This window comes from Coturnix japonica, chromosome 11 (assembly GCF_054131305.1).
Source record: "Coturnix japonica strain WE chromosome 11, WE-NBRP24, whole genome shotgun sequence".
NCBI lineage: Eukaryota > Metazoa > Chordata > Aves > Galliformes > Phasianidae > Coturnix > Coturnix japonica.
This window is the reverse complement of record NC_140673.1, coordinates 3,470,082-3,485,547: the sequence shown is the minus strand read 5'-3', so window position 1 is coordinate 3,485,547 and position 15,466 is coordinate 3,470,082. Positions and strand designations below refer to the sequence as shown.

Sequence of the window (15,466 nt, the reverse complement as noted above, 5' to 3'; positions counted from 1 at the left end):
TGAAGTGTGGCTAACAGATTGGTAGCTCATTCTTTCTACCTTGGTTTAAAATGAGTGTGATATTGCCTTTTTTCCAGTCGCCACGGACTTCACTTACCGAGAGTGGCTTAGTGACTACATCATCCTTAGGACTCTGGGGTGCATCTCATCAGGACCTGAAGACTTACGGATGCTCAGGTTCTTCAGGTGGTTGTGAACCATCAGATCCCACATTTTGCACCTTCCAAACCACCTGCTCGAGGGCTATGTGGATGGCACTCTCCGGTGAAGACTAAGACAAAAATATTGCTGAATACCTCAGCCTTCTCCTTGTCCTTATCACTACCTTGCCTATGTTTCTCACTCGGGACAGTACGCTCTCTTGGACTTCCCTTTTCTGGTTGATGTACCTGTAGAAGCCTTTCTTATTCTCCTTTCCGTCCCTTTCCAATTGGGCCTTGGCCTTCCTGACTCCATCCCTACGCAGCCCAGCAACATTCCGGTACTCCTCCCAGTTTACCAGTCCCTGCTTCCACTGCCTGTGCATTTTCTTCCTACTCTCTAGTTTGACCAGTAGGTCGCAGTTCAGCCATGCTGGTCTCTTGCATTCCTTTCCTGACTTCTCCACTTAGGCATCCAGAGCCTAATCCTAGCCCTAACCCTAACCCTAAACTTCTCTTGTGCTCTTGTGCCCTAAACTGCCCGTCTTCTCATTTGCTACTAGTCATAGGACTGATATGTGCTTTCATGAGCTGAGTATTTTCACAGGTCTAGGAAATTACCTACGTGGTACCTGAACAACTGTAGATACTCTTTATTTCTTCAAAGTGCTGTGTGCATATTATCTCCGTCTTGTTAGCATAGCCAACATGAAAAAGCAGCACTCATCTGCTGGTCAGATAGCAGTATAAGATACCATTTGACTTTCACAGAGGTTTTCCTGTATTGTGTGCTGCAGATATTTAGTCCATGCTCTGGAATATGTTATATCTGGTTATATCAATTGCAGGAGTATGCATACAGGAGATTCAGGAGGTATGTTACTAGCAGAAGGCTAGGCTAAAATCTCCCTTTCTCCTTGCGCAATAACTGAAGGAAGCAGAAGCTGAAGCTGATCACCTGAAGAGCCTTCAAAATGAGGAGAGCTCACACAAGTTTTAAGCAGTTTCTTTACTGATCTCCAATTACATACGGAGTTGGCAGAGGACAATCTAGAGAAGGTAGGAGATTTTTTAGGTCACTGTACTTACTTTTTTGTGCTGCAAATTTTCTTAAATGGTACGAAGGGTACAAAGACACGCATATTTTTGAGTTAAGCATATTAGGTCAGATATGCCCTTGGTGCTTTACAACAGTGGCAGCTTTATAATTGTTTTATTATTACTATCATTATTTTTTAACCAGGGGCCTCATAGCATCCTTCTGCTCCAGGGAGTCAGACTGTTGTGCACACAGTACAGGAGTATGGATTTTTTTCTGACTTTTCCTTTCTAGCTGCACTGGACCTCATCCCAGTCAGCTAAACCTCCAGGAGGTGTGAGCTGTGCTGCACGGAGTGCATTGGGTACCTTTCCCTTTATATTTAAAGGCCTTGCCTTCAAACAGTGACTATGTGTGTGCGTGAGTCCAGCTCAGCATACTGCATGCAACACTGCTTGTGTCCCTGAAATCTGTGTTTTCTTTCTCTCAGCACAACCTTGGCCTTAGATTAGAAGGACAGTCAGAAAGATAAGAGTATCACTTGCTTGAGGAATTCCCTCAGAAAATGTGTTTGGATGAGGAAATATCCAAATGGATTTCTACTGCCTCAATTAATCAGAAAAGTATCATGGATGCCTGTATAATTTGATGCAAAGCTGCCGTAACACGGGGTGATCTGTAAAGGGGTTCATAACCGTGTAAAAGAACAGCTCTTCAACTAGTTTTTGAACTTCAGTAGACTCATTGTTAGGACTCCAGCGTTAGCTGCATCCATGTAAAATTTCACCTCATTGCAAAGCCAACTCTGCAAAACATCCAACTAGAGGCTTTGTTATCTCCTATTTGAAAGCCTCGTTTTGTTGGTACAGATACAACAAAGCTCTTTTTTTTGTATCAATTTTTCCAGCTTTTCCACCTTGCCATAGACACTGTTAGATCATGTGGTTGGAGGGTCACCTCAATGAATACACAGCTTATTCATAGGCTTGCCTTGGACTCCTCTTTCGTGCTACCAAATGTGGCACATCCAACATACACAGTCCTTACACACCTTCCAGGCATTCTGCATGGGAAGGAAAGGGAAACACTGCAGAGGCGTGCTTTGTTTCTTTTGTCATAGAACACCATACTTATTCCATCATTAACTTTCTTTTACTGTACAAACGTGATTTTAAAGTACAACATATGTGCTATATGTGTGGCTTATAAACTCGCATCTCCACTATCTGTGCTACGTGTTTCTATTAAGAGAATAGAATATATTTGCAAACTGCCACACATACCAAAATAGAATAATTGAAATTAATTGATTAATTAAAACATCTTTTTATGCTTGGAATGAAGTGCTCTTGTTTTTTGGCCAGGCTGGCTGACCAGTGTTTCAGCAAGGATTTATGCATTTAAGATTACTGTATGTAAGACTCTAAGTATAAATACACCAGAAACTTGGGATTTTCAGACAGAAGAAATGCGAAAGCTCAAAAGAAATGCAAGCACAAATGGAGGTTAGTCTGTGCACAGAGCTGGCAACATGAAAACAAGGCTTTTTACAGTTACTTCTATCACACCGGAAAAAACGGACAAGGAATAAAAGACACTCATCTGTCACGAATGTTGCCTGAAACACCGAGAAACTACTTCAGGCTGCTTTAAGTAAGGTGGATCCAGATTCCCTGTGATGAAGATGGTGATTGCAGTAGAGTGGATGATGGGGATATTGTACAGCTACGGCAGGGTCAGCTGAGACCGGTCTGAGGTCAGAGGGACGGAGTGGACTATCATTCTTCCAATTCAGGATGAATAATTCAGGATGAGTGTGGAGGATTTCTGACACCATCTCAGTGCAAAGATTGCTTGATGCATTTGTGCAGCACAGCAGAGTGCTGGACAGGATCAAAGAACAGTTAAGGCCCGAAGGGAACTCTGGGTCCTTCCTGCCTAAACCCCCACAAGAAGGGATGCATAGAGCAAGTTGCCCAGGGGAACCACTACAATTAGCGGCCATACTTGAGTGTATATTTCAAACATGTACTAAATAAACATCCAGCATGTAGTTACGAGTAAAGACAGAGAAATCATGATGAGCTGTACAATGCAACATGCAACCGTTTTAACGCTAATTCAGATTTACTCACTAATGTTCAAAAATCAGGACCTGAAATTGAACTTAATGGAAATTACCAATGCAGTGGATTAATTTACAAGTCTGTCCTATCAGAAATGTGTGATTAAGAGCAAAGATAACCCTATAAACTCTTCTAGGAATAAGTGTCATAGATAAATGACATACATAAGTGAAACTCTTGTATGAGCAAGAACAGCTAATGATGTTGTCCTGATGCGTGGTGCACAGACAGCTCCTTTGCTCCTCCCAAAGTGCATCACCAGTGAAAAAATCACTTAAAGTATTGATTTGAGAATGTATAGAAATATAAGATCATTAAGTGTAACATCATTATGCCACTACATATAAAAGTATAATCTGTAAGACAGACACAACTGACAAAGAAACGAGGTTGAAAACAGAGTTATATGAAAGTGAAACGGTTTCTGACTACAGATATAACTATCGGGTAAAAAACTTAATAAACATCTTTGTCTTCCGAATCTCCACTAGATGACCGAGATCCTTGCTCCTCTTAATCCCTTTGATTTATTTCCTTTTTACTAGTGGAGATTCTACAATTCTTTATTCTAAGTAATGAATTCTTTTTTCTTTCTCTCTTTCTTTCTTTTCTGAGTTGCCTTCATTTCTTTTCCTTATGAATTTTGTCAGCTGAACTATTATAGGCAAAGGAGTCACCAAGTTTTGGGGGAGATTCTTTGATCTTTCTAGAAGATTACACAGACTATTCCCAGTAAATTTCATCTCATAAAGAAGAGTTTATTATTTACTTTCAACATAAATTACATTTTAGTTTCAGATAATAATCCTGAGTTAGGAGTAGGGAGAGGTATAAGGACGACGCTGAGTCACAGGCAGCCGGCTGCCAGGCACGTGCGGAGGGCTGTCACAGTGGGCTGTCGTAACCGCCAGGGCTTTGTGACGCGGGCCGGCATCGAACCCGAAGGCCGTTGTGACGCGGGGCTGCCTTGAGGGGTCAGCGTCCCCTGGAGGGAGTGCCGCTCACTCTCAGGACAGCGGCTCCGTGAGGAGGCAGCAGCTCCTGGGTGCTTCCCTGTGCCTCTGTGCGAGGACGCGGAGATGAGCGAGAAGCGCGAGAAGGACGACTCCCAGCCCAACGCAGGGCTGCCACGCGTGCAGGAACGCCGCCAGGTGAGGCAGGCGGAGAGCAGCGGGGCCGGGCTCGGCCGGGCCGCCGGTGGCGACCTGGCCACCTCCATCTCACGCCTCCTTCTCCCCACAGGTGGGCCGCACGGCGCCGCGAGCGGTGCCGCCGGGCAGCCGGAGCCCGGGCTCGTCCCTCCACGGCGTCCATCTGCCGCCGCTGCCCGGCCCGGAGAGCTCGCGGGCCTCCGGGAGCCGCCGCGCACAGGTAAGGGAGCCCGAGGGAGGCGAGGCCGAACGTCTTCCCGCGTGGCGCGGGGACCGCCCACATGAGCGCTGCCCTCGGTGCTCCGTGGGGCGGGAGCGGGACGGACCGCGCTCACCTGGTGTTTCTCCTCGGCTTCTCTTGCAGGCGGGCGGGTGGCAGTTCACGCTGTCGGTGACCCGCAGCAGTGCCGGCGGGCAACGGAGACAGCCTCAGCCATCCTTGCTGCCTCACTTAAGGCGGCCAGGGATGCCGGCAGCTGCACCCCGGCGTTCTAATGTCTGTAAGCTGCCTGCTCTGCAAGCAGCAGCCTGCGCACCTGCTGCGCGAGGCAGAGAATGCACCAGCGGCATTAGAAGCGTCAGACTCCCAACACTTCCCCGAAGACCTCAGGTGTCCAGTCGCAACACCGGCTGGACAAACCCTGTGAGCGTGCCCAGGCTTCTCGTGCCCCGAGCGGCAGCAGACGGTGCCAGCGCTGCTGGCTCTGCTCAGGGAAGACTGGGCGTATGCTCTGTGACATCCAGGGCTGAGGGACAGATTCCTGCCCCTGGTGGTTCCCGAACCAGGGATGTTGGAGTGCAGGTTGAGCTGCAGGAGCTAGAAGAGGCTGCTGAGAAGGAATCCACGGGACAGTCATCTGGCACCCTGCAGGTTGCATCTCTTGGCCCATCTGATGAGGCACACGCTGTGTGTTCAGCATCTCTCCTGGAGCCTCTGTCTGCATCAGATGTAGATACAGAAGAAGATTCAGAAAGCTCGCATTCTTCTGAGTCTGCATGCTCTGCGGTGGAGGCCAATGCAGCAGCACTCCTCTTGTCGGTGTCTGAGGGAGGAGAAAGAGAAGAACAAGCTGTGGCCATGCCTGAAGCTGTGGGAGTAGCAGGGAATTTCCAGGATCCCATAAAGTTCAACAGGAGGGCCTGTGGGTGCCCTCGTATGATCTCAGGACCCCGAAGAATTCTTGATGAGCAGCTGTTGTCACGCTGGAATATTTCCATGCCAAGGAGTGTGATGAGCACCAGGCAGCAAAGAGTGCAGGCAAGAGGTGATGCTTTCAACACTGCTGGCACTGCTCAGGGCATGCCGGCCATGCGGCCCACAACATCACAGGCTCATGGCTCTTATCGTGACACTGGTGATTCCCGAGTGTGGGCTGGTAGACTGCCAGTGTTGTGGGAAGAGCCCAGTGAGGACAGCAGCACTTTTGCCAGCACTGCTGAGTCGTCACACGCCAGAGACGCTGCAGAGACAGATGAGGGCGTGCACCTGCCCTCCTGTCTTTGCCAGTCAACACCAGAGGCTGTGGAGGAAGAACTGGAGTGTGACTGTGAGGAAGATGCTGCAGCAGAGGCAGTCAGTGTCACACCCGGCACATCTGATAATTCATCTGGTGAGGTGGAGACCACATCTTCAGAATCATCTGTGGCTGCAGATCCCAGGCCTGAGGAGCAGGTGTCAGCATGTGTGGGAGCAGATGTGGGCCCTCAGCACGAGGTGAGCAAGGCGTGTGTGGTTGGTACCAGGCACGAAATTGAGGCAGAGGCAGGAGAGGTGCCTGGAGCTTTTGCTGTGTCCGAGATGCCTGGTGCTGTCTCCTTTCCAGCCAGCTCAACGCATTAGGGTGGAGAACCCTTCTGTTAGCCCTGCCTTGCCTTCAAGCAAAGGGGCCTGGAAAGGCAATCCCTTCCTTGGTCGCCTGGCACCCACAGCAAAACAGGCAGTGACAGACAGGGTTGTGGTTTTCTGCTCTCCACACAGGTTTCTGCAGAGGCCGGAGAACGTGCACAGAGCTCCGTGTGCTTCAGAGATGCACCGGAGGATGGCCCAGGTACGTCCCCAGGCAGAAAGCCATGCCCACCAAGTGGCACGGAGGCCGGCAACGTTCCGTGCCCTGCCACATGCAGTGCAGTCCTCCCAGGGAAATTCCATGGTGGTGGGTGGCAGGCAGGGCCGTGCCTCTGCCCCTTGCCTACAGCTCTCTGTCCCCCACAGGTACCGCTGCCGCACCACACGCAGCGGCTCGCCGCCGGATGCCAGCTGTCATCAGGATGGCGCTTCGGGCTCTGCGCAGAGTTTGTACCTGCAGCTGCATCAGGGGACAGGAAGAGGAAAGGCAGGAGGCTGCAAACACCAGGCAGCTCCCAGAGACAACAGACTAAATCACAGAATCAAAGAATGACCTGGGTTGGAAGGGACCTCAAGGATCATGAAGTTCCAACCCCCCTGCCTGGCAGGGCCACCAACCTTCCACAATTACTACATCAGGTTGCCCAGGGCCCCATCCAACCTGGCCTTGAACACCTCCAAGGACGGGGCATCCACAACCTCCCTGGGCCATCTGTTCCAGGGCCTCACAACGCTCCTAGTAAAGAACTTCCCCCTAACATCCAACCTAAATCTACCCTCTTTCAACTTAAATCCATTTCCCCTTGTCCTGTAGTTGTAGAATAGCTCCCAGAGATGAAACACTCAATCCTGTAGATGTAGAAATCTGATTAAACATTATCCCTTAACCCTAACCTGGCTGAGTGCTGTCTGGTCTGTGCACGTTTGGTCTCTGTGCAGCTACTGGGGTCAGAGAATGGAGCAGTGGATCTCCATGTCAGTGATGGCAGCAAGTGCAGAGAGCGTGGGCGTGCAAGGCACGGTGATTTCTCGCTTGCCAAGTGTGAGCTGGCTGAGCTGGTGTGTGTGTGAGGTGGCCTGTGATGAAGGGCTTGAGGGTCTCTGAAGCCCTGGTGGGAGAGTGCTGGTGTGTCTGTAACCAGGCACCTGGCTAGAGGAGACCAAGAGTGTCCCAGCTGGATCGGGGCTCCTCAGGCGCCACACTGTGTAGTCTTGGGTATTCCCACAAAGACATCATTCCCCCATATGAGGATGTCATCAGCATACAGACAAACCCGGACACTGTGGTCCAACGTAACCTTCTCCATCCTCCGTGCCTATGCTCTGAGCTCCAGAGTGGGCGAGTGTTTGTACCCCTGAGGTAATCAGCTGAATGTGCATTGCAGTCCCTCCAAATAAGTGCAAATTGACTGTCCTCCGCCTTCCTCAAGGGGACCGTAAAAAACCTGTCTTCGACATCAACAGCAGCCAGAAAGGGGTGAGCATGTTCCTGTAGAGCGGCAATCAATTCTGAAACATTTGGGACAGCTGTTGCTGAAGGGGCAGTGTTGGCATCCAGGTGCCTGTATGTCTCCCACTTTCCATTAGGCTTCCATACCAGGAGAAGTCCCTCGACATTTTCTGCATACGGTGCCCGCCCTGTCCCTTGCCCATAGCCATCTGTCCCCCAGAGGATCCGCTGCCACACCACGTGCAAGGCTTCTGCAGAGGTGGAGAGGAGCTGCACGGAGCTCCAGGTGCTTCAGAGACACACCGGAGGGTGGCCCAGCTCCGTCCCCAGGAAGAAAGCCATCCCAGTGCTTACCCACCCAGCTCAGGTGGCCCACCAGGTGGCATGGAGGCCGGCAGCACTGCGTGCCCTGCCATATCCAGGCCCACCCTCCTGCGGAAAACCTGAAGTGGTGGGTGGAGGCAGGGCCGTGCCACTGCCCCTTGCCTACAGCTCTCTGTCCCCCACAGTTACCGCTGCCGCACCACACGCAGCGGCTTGCTGCCAGTGGCCTGCTGTCAGCAGGATGAGACTTTAAGCTCTGCACAGGGCATTCACCTGTAGCTGCATCAGGGGACAGCAAGAGGAGAGGCACGAGGCTGTCAGCAGTAGTTTGAGACCGCACAAAATGGAACCAGAAAGTTTAACGTTTTTCTTTTTTGATTCTCTCTCCCACCCCCCTGGGAGGTGGGATAGCCAGTAAGAGTAGTTTGCTGTGTAGCTGCCTGACTGGTTAAACCTCAACAACCACGCTTTTAATGTTCACTGCTTCAGTTTCTTGAAGAAAATAAACATCACATATGACCCCACAGTCTTCTGTCTGTGTCTAGGAGAACATTTTTAAAACTAAGGCAGGCTAAAGTAGGACCTTCCTATTGTCATCTATACTGCCGTTCCCCTCCAGAAATAATGTATTTGTGAGGGGAAAAAACAAACAAACAAAACCACAAAAACAAAGCAAACATTTCTTCGCTTCTCTCTTTCTTCTTATTTGGAATTTTCCTTTTTTTTTTTTTGTTTCTGAATTAAAATGAAAACTTCAAGAAAGATCAATGCAATTGCACGACTGTGCACTGTTCGCTCAGAGTAGCCTTTTTTTCCCCCAAAAGGATGTCCTGACATTTGCAATCCAACAAAGCTTAACCAGAAATACAGAAACTAGGCAAAGTGCTCCCGGCGGCGGTTTGTTTCTTTTAAAAGCGGAAACAACAGAGCCGGTCTCTAAGCCTCCGCGGTCCGTTTCCGACACGGCACCACACAGGGTTCCTCTCACGGCCGCCATCTTTTCCGCACTGCTCCCTCGCGGGCTTCCCACAGGCTGCAGCTCTGCCAGCACTGCTCCGAAGCGGCTCCGTAGCCCGGGGTCCATCCTGCAGAAACCGCCTCACGGTTTCTCCACAGAGCAGCTCTCTGTGAGGAAGCTCCCCACAGAGCTCCACCACCGCACGCTCCTCTTCAAGAGCGGCAGCCCGCCCAGCCCTCCCGCCTCACTTCGGGCCCCTCTCCACGGCCGCAGCTCGGGCCCGGGGCTGCTCCTGCGGGCACAACGTGGCTGCCGCCTCCTGCGGGCCGCTCCTGTCTGCAAAGGAGATGTGCTTCGTGTGGTGCCCACGGGCTGCAGGGGACAGCCTGCTCCTCCGCGGGCTGCAGGGAGCTGCTGCTCCGTGCGTGGAGCACACCCTGCTTTCCTTCTGCACTCACTTGGGTGACTGCAGGGCAGTGCCTCTCTCACTCCTCACTCCCCTCTCCCAGCCGCTGTCCTTACATCTCCTCGCCCAGAATCACAACTGCCATCACTCGTTGGCTGTTTTGTCTCGTGGTGGATCTCTCCTGCAGCTAGACAGAACGCACTTTGTTCTAACATGGGCCATCCGGTAGAGTCCTCTCACAGACTCTAACAGAGGTTGTCCCGGAATCCTATTCTTGCCCATCCCCTCCTCCTTTTGGGGATGACTTTTCCTCAAAAGCTGTGCCCAGGAAGGAGAAAAAGGATCGACCAGCAGGATCTACCTTCTCATCCCCATACCTTTTGCCTGCATCAGTAGGATCCTGGAGGTATCCCTACATTCTTGGCTTTTGCATGGGCTGAACCCTGTGCACTCAAAATCCCTGTGCTGGCAGTGTCCAGCAGTGGAGGACATGCTCATGTACTGACAGAAGTAGGGAGCTTCCAGCACTGCACATCACAGTTTTCACCTGTTAGATGTCTCCTGCTTTCCTCTTCCCTTGAAACAGTGTGAGGTATTTAACTAGACTCTCTTCATATCCTTGTTCATCTTCCCCGATGATCGCCACTTCCTACAGCTTCTTCACGTGATCCCTCTGCACCCTGACCACAGCATACCTCCCTGAGATGAGGCAGCCGCTGCTCCCAGTGAAACCACCCCAGGTACCCTTCAAACAACACCTGGACAACCACATCCTCTCTCGGGATGGTGCTTCTGGGTTAAAATCTACTATGTGCTAAGGGCATGCTGTTTCTCTGGCCCACGGTGGCCACAACGCATGGCACGTCTTCGTGCTATGTTGCTTTCAGTGGAGCTGCTGTACCCCTCCGCCCATGCTGCAAGCACTGCTGAAGGCTGCACACTGCCCTTCCTTGCTGAAATTAGTAAACAGCTGCATCACAGAAGCTGCAAACTTATGGAGATTTGTTCTTCTGAAGAACCTACCCTGAACATATACACTGAATCAGAGAAATATGGCCTTGTAACATTTCTTCCAGTATCTCATGTAAGCTTGCACTGGAACAAAGAGATACAGTTTTTCACAAGTATCTTTATTCAACCTCTCACGCCCCAGTGGTTATTCTGGATGTCAGAGGCTATTTTGCAGACAGCCGTACTACTGGAAATCACTAATCATTCCCAGTCTTACTGGTCATAGCAATAGCTGGGAAGTCAACAACTTCAGGCACTTAAGTCAATTGTAACTTTCTTGCTCAGGTATCTAACCAGTAACATCTTCATAATATTCTGTTCTAAATCGAGTGCCAGTCAGCATGACAATGTCTTACTTCTTGTACCGTTGCTAGAGATCTGTGCAAATCCATCATCTTCACATCACCCACAGTATGTAGACATTATCTCCTCTTTGTAGGCCAGCTCACAGGATCCTCTCCAAACAGACTACACTAATTCTCAATTAGTGCTGTCTCAGTACCGCAACGTTATTTGCATGATAAAGCTACTTCATGTTTTCCTTCAACACGCTGCCTAATAATTTCATTTAATACTCCCTGTTCTACCAAGATAATCATTTATTCTCTGTTTTTCTTTTTCCGGCATGCAGCACCCCGGCGTGCAGCAGCGTCTCCTTGTGTCTGTAAGCTGCCTGCTCTGCAAGCAGCAGCCTGCGCACCTGCTGCGTGAGGCAGAGAATGGGCCATGGTCATTAGAGGCAGCAGAGTCCCAATACTTCCCCGAAGACCTTCTGCAAACACCATGCGTGTCCAGTCGCAACACCGGCTGGACAAACCCTGTGAGCGTGCCCAGGCTTCTCGTGCCCCGAGCGGCAGCAGTCGGTGCCAGCGCTGCCGGCACTGCTCAGGGAAGACTGGGCATATGCTCTGTGACATCCAGGGCTGAGGGACAGATTTTTGCCCCTGGTGGTTCAGGAACCAGCGATGCTGGAGAGCAGGTTGAGCTGCAGGAGCTAGAAGAGGCTGTTCAGAATGAACCCACAGGCAGTCATCTGGCAACCTATGCAGCGCATCTCTTGCCTCACCTGTTGAGGCAGACACTTCATGTGCAGCTTCTCTGGCTGCAGACCTTGAGCCTGAAGGACACCTCGAGCCCTTGCCCATAACCGGACCTGAAGATGGGGAGAACTCAACTTCTTTCAACACTGAGTGCTCCTCTGCCTCTGATGGTTCCCCAGCCAGGGATGTGTTAGTCCAGGATTTGCAGCAAGAACTGGAAGAGAGCGCTGGGAGAGAAACGGCAGGAGAGTCATCTGGCACCCTGCAGGTTGCATCTCTTGGCCCATCTGATGAGGCACACCCGTGTGTTCAGCGTCTCTTCTGGAGCCTCTGCCTGCATCACATGTAGATACAGGAGATTCAGAAAGCTCCTATTCTTCTGAGGCTGCATGCTCTGCGGTGGAGGCCAATGCAGCAGCACTCCTCTTGTCTGTGTCTGAGGGAGGAGAAAGAGAAGAACCAGCTGTGGCCATGCCTGAAGCTCTGGGAGAAGCTGGGAGTTTCCAGGATCCCATTGAGATCAACAGGAGGGCCTGTGGGTGCCCTCGTATGATCGGAGGACCCCAAAGATTTGTGGATGAGGGCAGAAATGAGCGGACATTGTCACGCTGGAATATTTCCTGGCCAAGGAGTGTGATGAGGCCCGGGCAGGAAAGACTGTAGGCAAGATGTGATGGTTCCAAAACTGCTGGTGCTGCTCATGGCATGCCAGCCATCCGGCCCACAACATCACAGGCTCATGGCTTGTTTCTTGACTCTGGTGATTCCCAGATGTGGGCTGGTAGACTGCCAGTGTTGTGGGAAGAGCCCAGTGAGGAAAGCAGCGCTTCTGCCAGCACTGCTGAGAGACACAGAGAATATAATGGAGACACAGAGAGAGGATGGTATTTGATGGCTACACTAGATATGTAGCCATTTGTGACAGTGCGTCAGGGCTCTGCTGTACAGAGAAATTCAGAAATATTAAGGGAAGGGAAGGGAAGGGAAGGGAAGGGAAGGGAAGGGAAGGGAAGGGAAGGGAAGGGAAGGGAAGGGAAGGGAAGGGAAGGGAAGGGAAGGGAAGGGAAAGCAACTGCATGTCTGAAACACTCACATTGTTTGCTGGTTCTGGGGAGGGAAGTAGGGAAGGGAAAGGTCACCTTTTGGCTCTGTCACTTAATCTACTGTGCTAACAAAACTGAGACTCATACATTGTTGCTGGTATGAGTGCCTGTATGTACTGCAGAAGTCCATTTGAGCTTAACCAGTACCCCTAGGTCTCACAATATTTCCTTTTCTTCTCAGACTCTGGTTGCGGCACAGCCTCTTTACTGCAAAGGAAACACAGACAAAGAGACACTAACCAGCCTTACAGCAAGAGGGTATGCAGCCACATGCTTAAACAGGCTGATGTCTCTTCAGAGATAAATCTACCTTGACAGAAAAATCAACGGAGCCTGAGGTTTTACTGATGTTAGGATTCAACTCTAGGAGTTGCTTCTTTATTGAAAAGGTAATCCGGCAGTTAAAACATTCATAAAATAGACTGACTAAGAGTTTCAGTACAGGCTATGTTATCTGAGCTATGGAGAGAGCAAAGGCTAAAAGTAGACAAGGCTAGCTCAGAATTTTAATGAAATGTGCTTGTACAGGTATGTGTGGAGGGGAGTAATTATCTTCATGCCATTTGTGTCATACTTACGTATGATTTTTTGCTTTTGGTCACCTTGTGTTTTGATTCTTAGTTGGAATTTGTTTTTTCAGCTGAGCTATGGGAAGGAACATTTGTTTACAGATTTGGTGAGATGTACTTTTCACAACAAACTTTTCTTTTCCAAAATCATTACTAAAAATCACAATACTGTGAACTGGTTACTTGCAGAAAGAGAAGAAAAAAAAAAAAAAAAAAAAAGGTCAGATCAATGAAAATATTACATTTTTCTAAAGGCAGAAACTTCTAACTTAGATATGAGTTCCACACCAGGCTAATCTCATCAGTTAAAGGTGTACAGAGGCAATCTGAAGTGTGGCTAACAGATTGGTAGCTCATTCTTTCTACCTTGGTTTAAAATGAGTGTGATATTGCCTTTTTTCCAGTCGCCACGGACTTCACTTACCGAGAGTGGCTTAGTGACTACATCATCCTTAGGACTCTGGGGTGCATCTCATCAGGACCTGAAGACTTACGGATGCTCAGGTTCTTCAGGTGGTTGTGAACCATCAGATCCCACATTTTGCACCTTCCAAACCACCTGCTCGAGGGCTATGTGGATGGCACTCTCCGGTGAAGACTAAGACAAAAATATTGCTGAATACCTCAGCCTTCTCCTTGTCCTTATCACTACCTTGCCTATGTTTCTCACTCGGGACAGTACGCTCTCTTGGACTTCCCTTTTCTGGTTGATGTACCTGTAGAAGCCTTTCTTATTCTCCTTTCCGTCCCTTTCCAATTGGGCCTTGGCCTTCCTGACTCCATCCCTACGCAGCCCAGCAACATTCCGGTACTCCTCCCAGTTTACCAGTCCCTGCTTCCACTGCCTGTGCATTTTCTTCCTACTCTCTAGTTTGACCAGTAGGTCGCAGTTCAGCCATGCTGGTCTCTTGCATTCCTTTCCTGACTTCTCCACTTAGGCATCCAGAGCCTAATCCTAGCCCTAACCCTAACCCTAAACTTCTCTTGTGCTCTTGTGCCCTAAACTGCCCGTCTTCTCATTTGCTTCTAGTCATAGGACTGATATGTGCTTTCATGAGCTGAGTATTTTCACAGGTCTAGGAAATTACCTACGTGGTACCTGAACAACTGTAGATACTCTTTATTTCTTCAAAGTGCTGTGTGCATATTATCTCCGTCTTGTTAGCATAGCCAACATGAAAAAGCAGCACTCATCTGCTGGTCAGATAGCAGTATAAGATACCATTTGACTTTCACAGAGGTTTTCCTGTATTGTGTGCTGCAGATATTTAGTCCATGCTCTGGAATGTGTTATATCTGGTTATATCAATTGCAGGAGTATGCATACAGGAGATTCAGGAGGTATGTTACTAGCAGAAGGCTAGGCTAAAATCTCCCTTTCTCCTTGCGCAATAACTGAAGGAAGCAGAAGCTGAAGCTGATCACCTGAAGAGCCTTCAAAATGAGGAGAGCTCACACAAGTTTTAAGCAGTTTCTTTACTGATCTCCAATTACATACGGAGTTGGCAGAGGACAATCTAGAGAAGGTAGGAGATTTTTTAGGTCACTGTACTTACTTTTTTGTGCTGCAAATTTTCTTAAATGGTACGAAGGGTACAAAGACACGCATATTTTTGAGTTAAGCATATTAGGTCAGATATGCCCTTGGTGATTTACAACAGTGGCAGCTTTATAATTGTTTTATTATTACTATCATTATTTTTTAACCAGGGGCCTCATAGCATCCTTCTGCTCCAGGGAGTCAGACTGTTGTGCACACAGTACAGGAGTATGGATTTTTTTCTGACTTTTCCTTTCTAGCTGCACTGGACCTCATCCCAGTCAGCTAAACCTCCAGGAGGTGTGAGCTGTGCTGCACGGAGTGCATTGGGTACCTTTCCCTTTATATTTAAAGGCCTTGCCTTCAAACAGTGACTATGTGTGTGCGTGAGTCCAGCTCAGCATACTGCATGCAACACTGCTTGTGTCCCTGAAATCTGTGTTTTCTTTCTCTCAGCACAACCTTGGCCTTAGATTAGAAGGACAGTCAGAAAGATAAGAGTATCACTTGCTTGAGGAATTCCCTCAGAAAATGTGTTTGGATGAGGAAATATCCAAATGGATTTCTACTGCCTCAATTAATCAGAAAAGTATCATGGATGCCTGTATAATTTGATGCAAAGCTGCCGTAACACGGGGTGATCTGTAAAGGGGTTCATAACCGTGTAAAAGAACAGCTCTTCAACTAGTTTTTGAACTTCAGTAGACTCATTGTTAGGACTCCAGCATTAGCTGCATCCATGTAAAATTTCACCTCATTGCAA

The 15,466-nt window shown here is 49.2% G+C and overlaps 1 protein-coding gene across 1 annotated transcript; it reads left to right on the top strand.

Moving 5' to 3' along the window:
- Window positions 1-4,384: 4,384 nt before the first annotated feature.
- On the top strand, window positions 4,385-11,598 carry LOC146758960 (uncharacterized). The gene is made up of 11 exons (XM_085511961.1): window positions 4,385-4,456; window positions 4,548-6,170; window positions 6,435-6,516; window positions 8,083-8,203; window positions 8,262-8,308; window positions 9,109-9,455; window positions 9,544-9,665; window positions 9,913-9,950; window positions 10,131-10,226; window positions 10,328-10,524; window positions 11,083-11,598. Exons 1-11 carry the CDS (start codon window positions 4,385-4,387, stop codon window positions 11,596-11,598), a joined length of 3,261 nt encoding a protein of 1,086 aa, XP_085368087.1.
- The last annotated feature ends 3,868 nt before the right edge of the window (window positions 11,599-15,466 follow it).

Bases quoted from the DNA above. Each gene is read 5' to 3' on its own strand.
- LOC146758960 (XM_085511961.1), top strand. From the start codon at position 4,385: ATGAGCGAGAAGCGCGAGAAGGACGACTCCCAGCCCAACGCAGGGCTG. The intron at 8,309-9,108 runs GTCAGCAGGATG...GGCTTCCCACAG, and splicing joins CTTGCTGCCAGTGGCCTGCT to GCTGCAGCTCTGCCAGCACT. The intron at 9,951-10,130 runs GTAGGGAGCTTC...CCCTGACCACAG, and splicing joins ATGCTCATGTACTGACAGAA to CATACCTCCCTGAGATGAGG.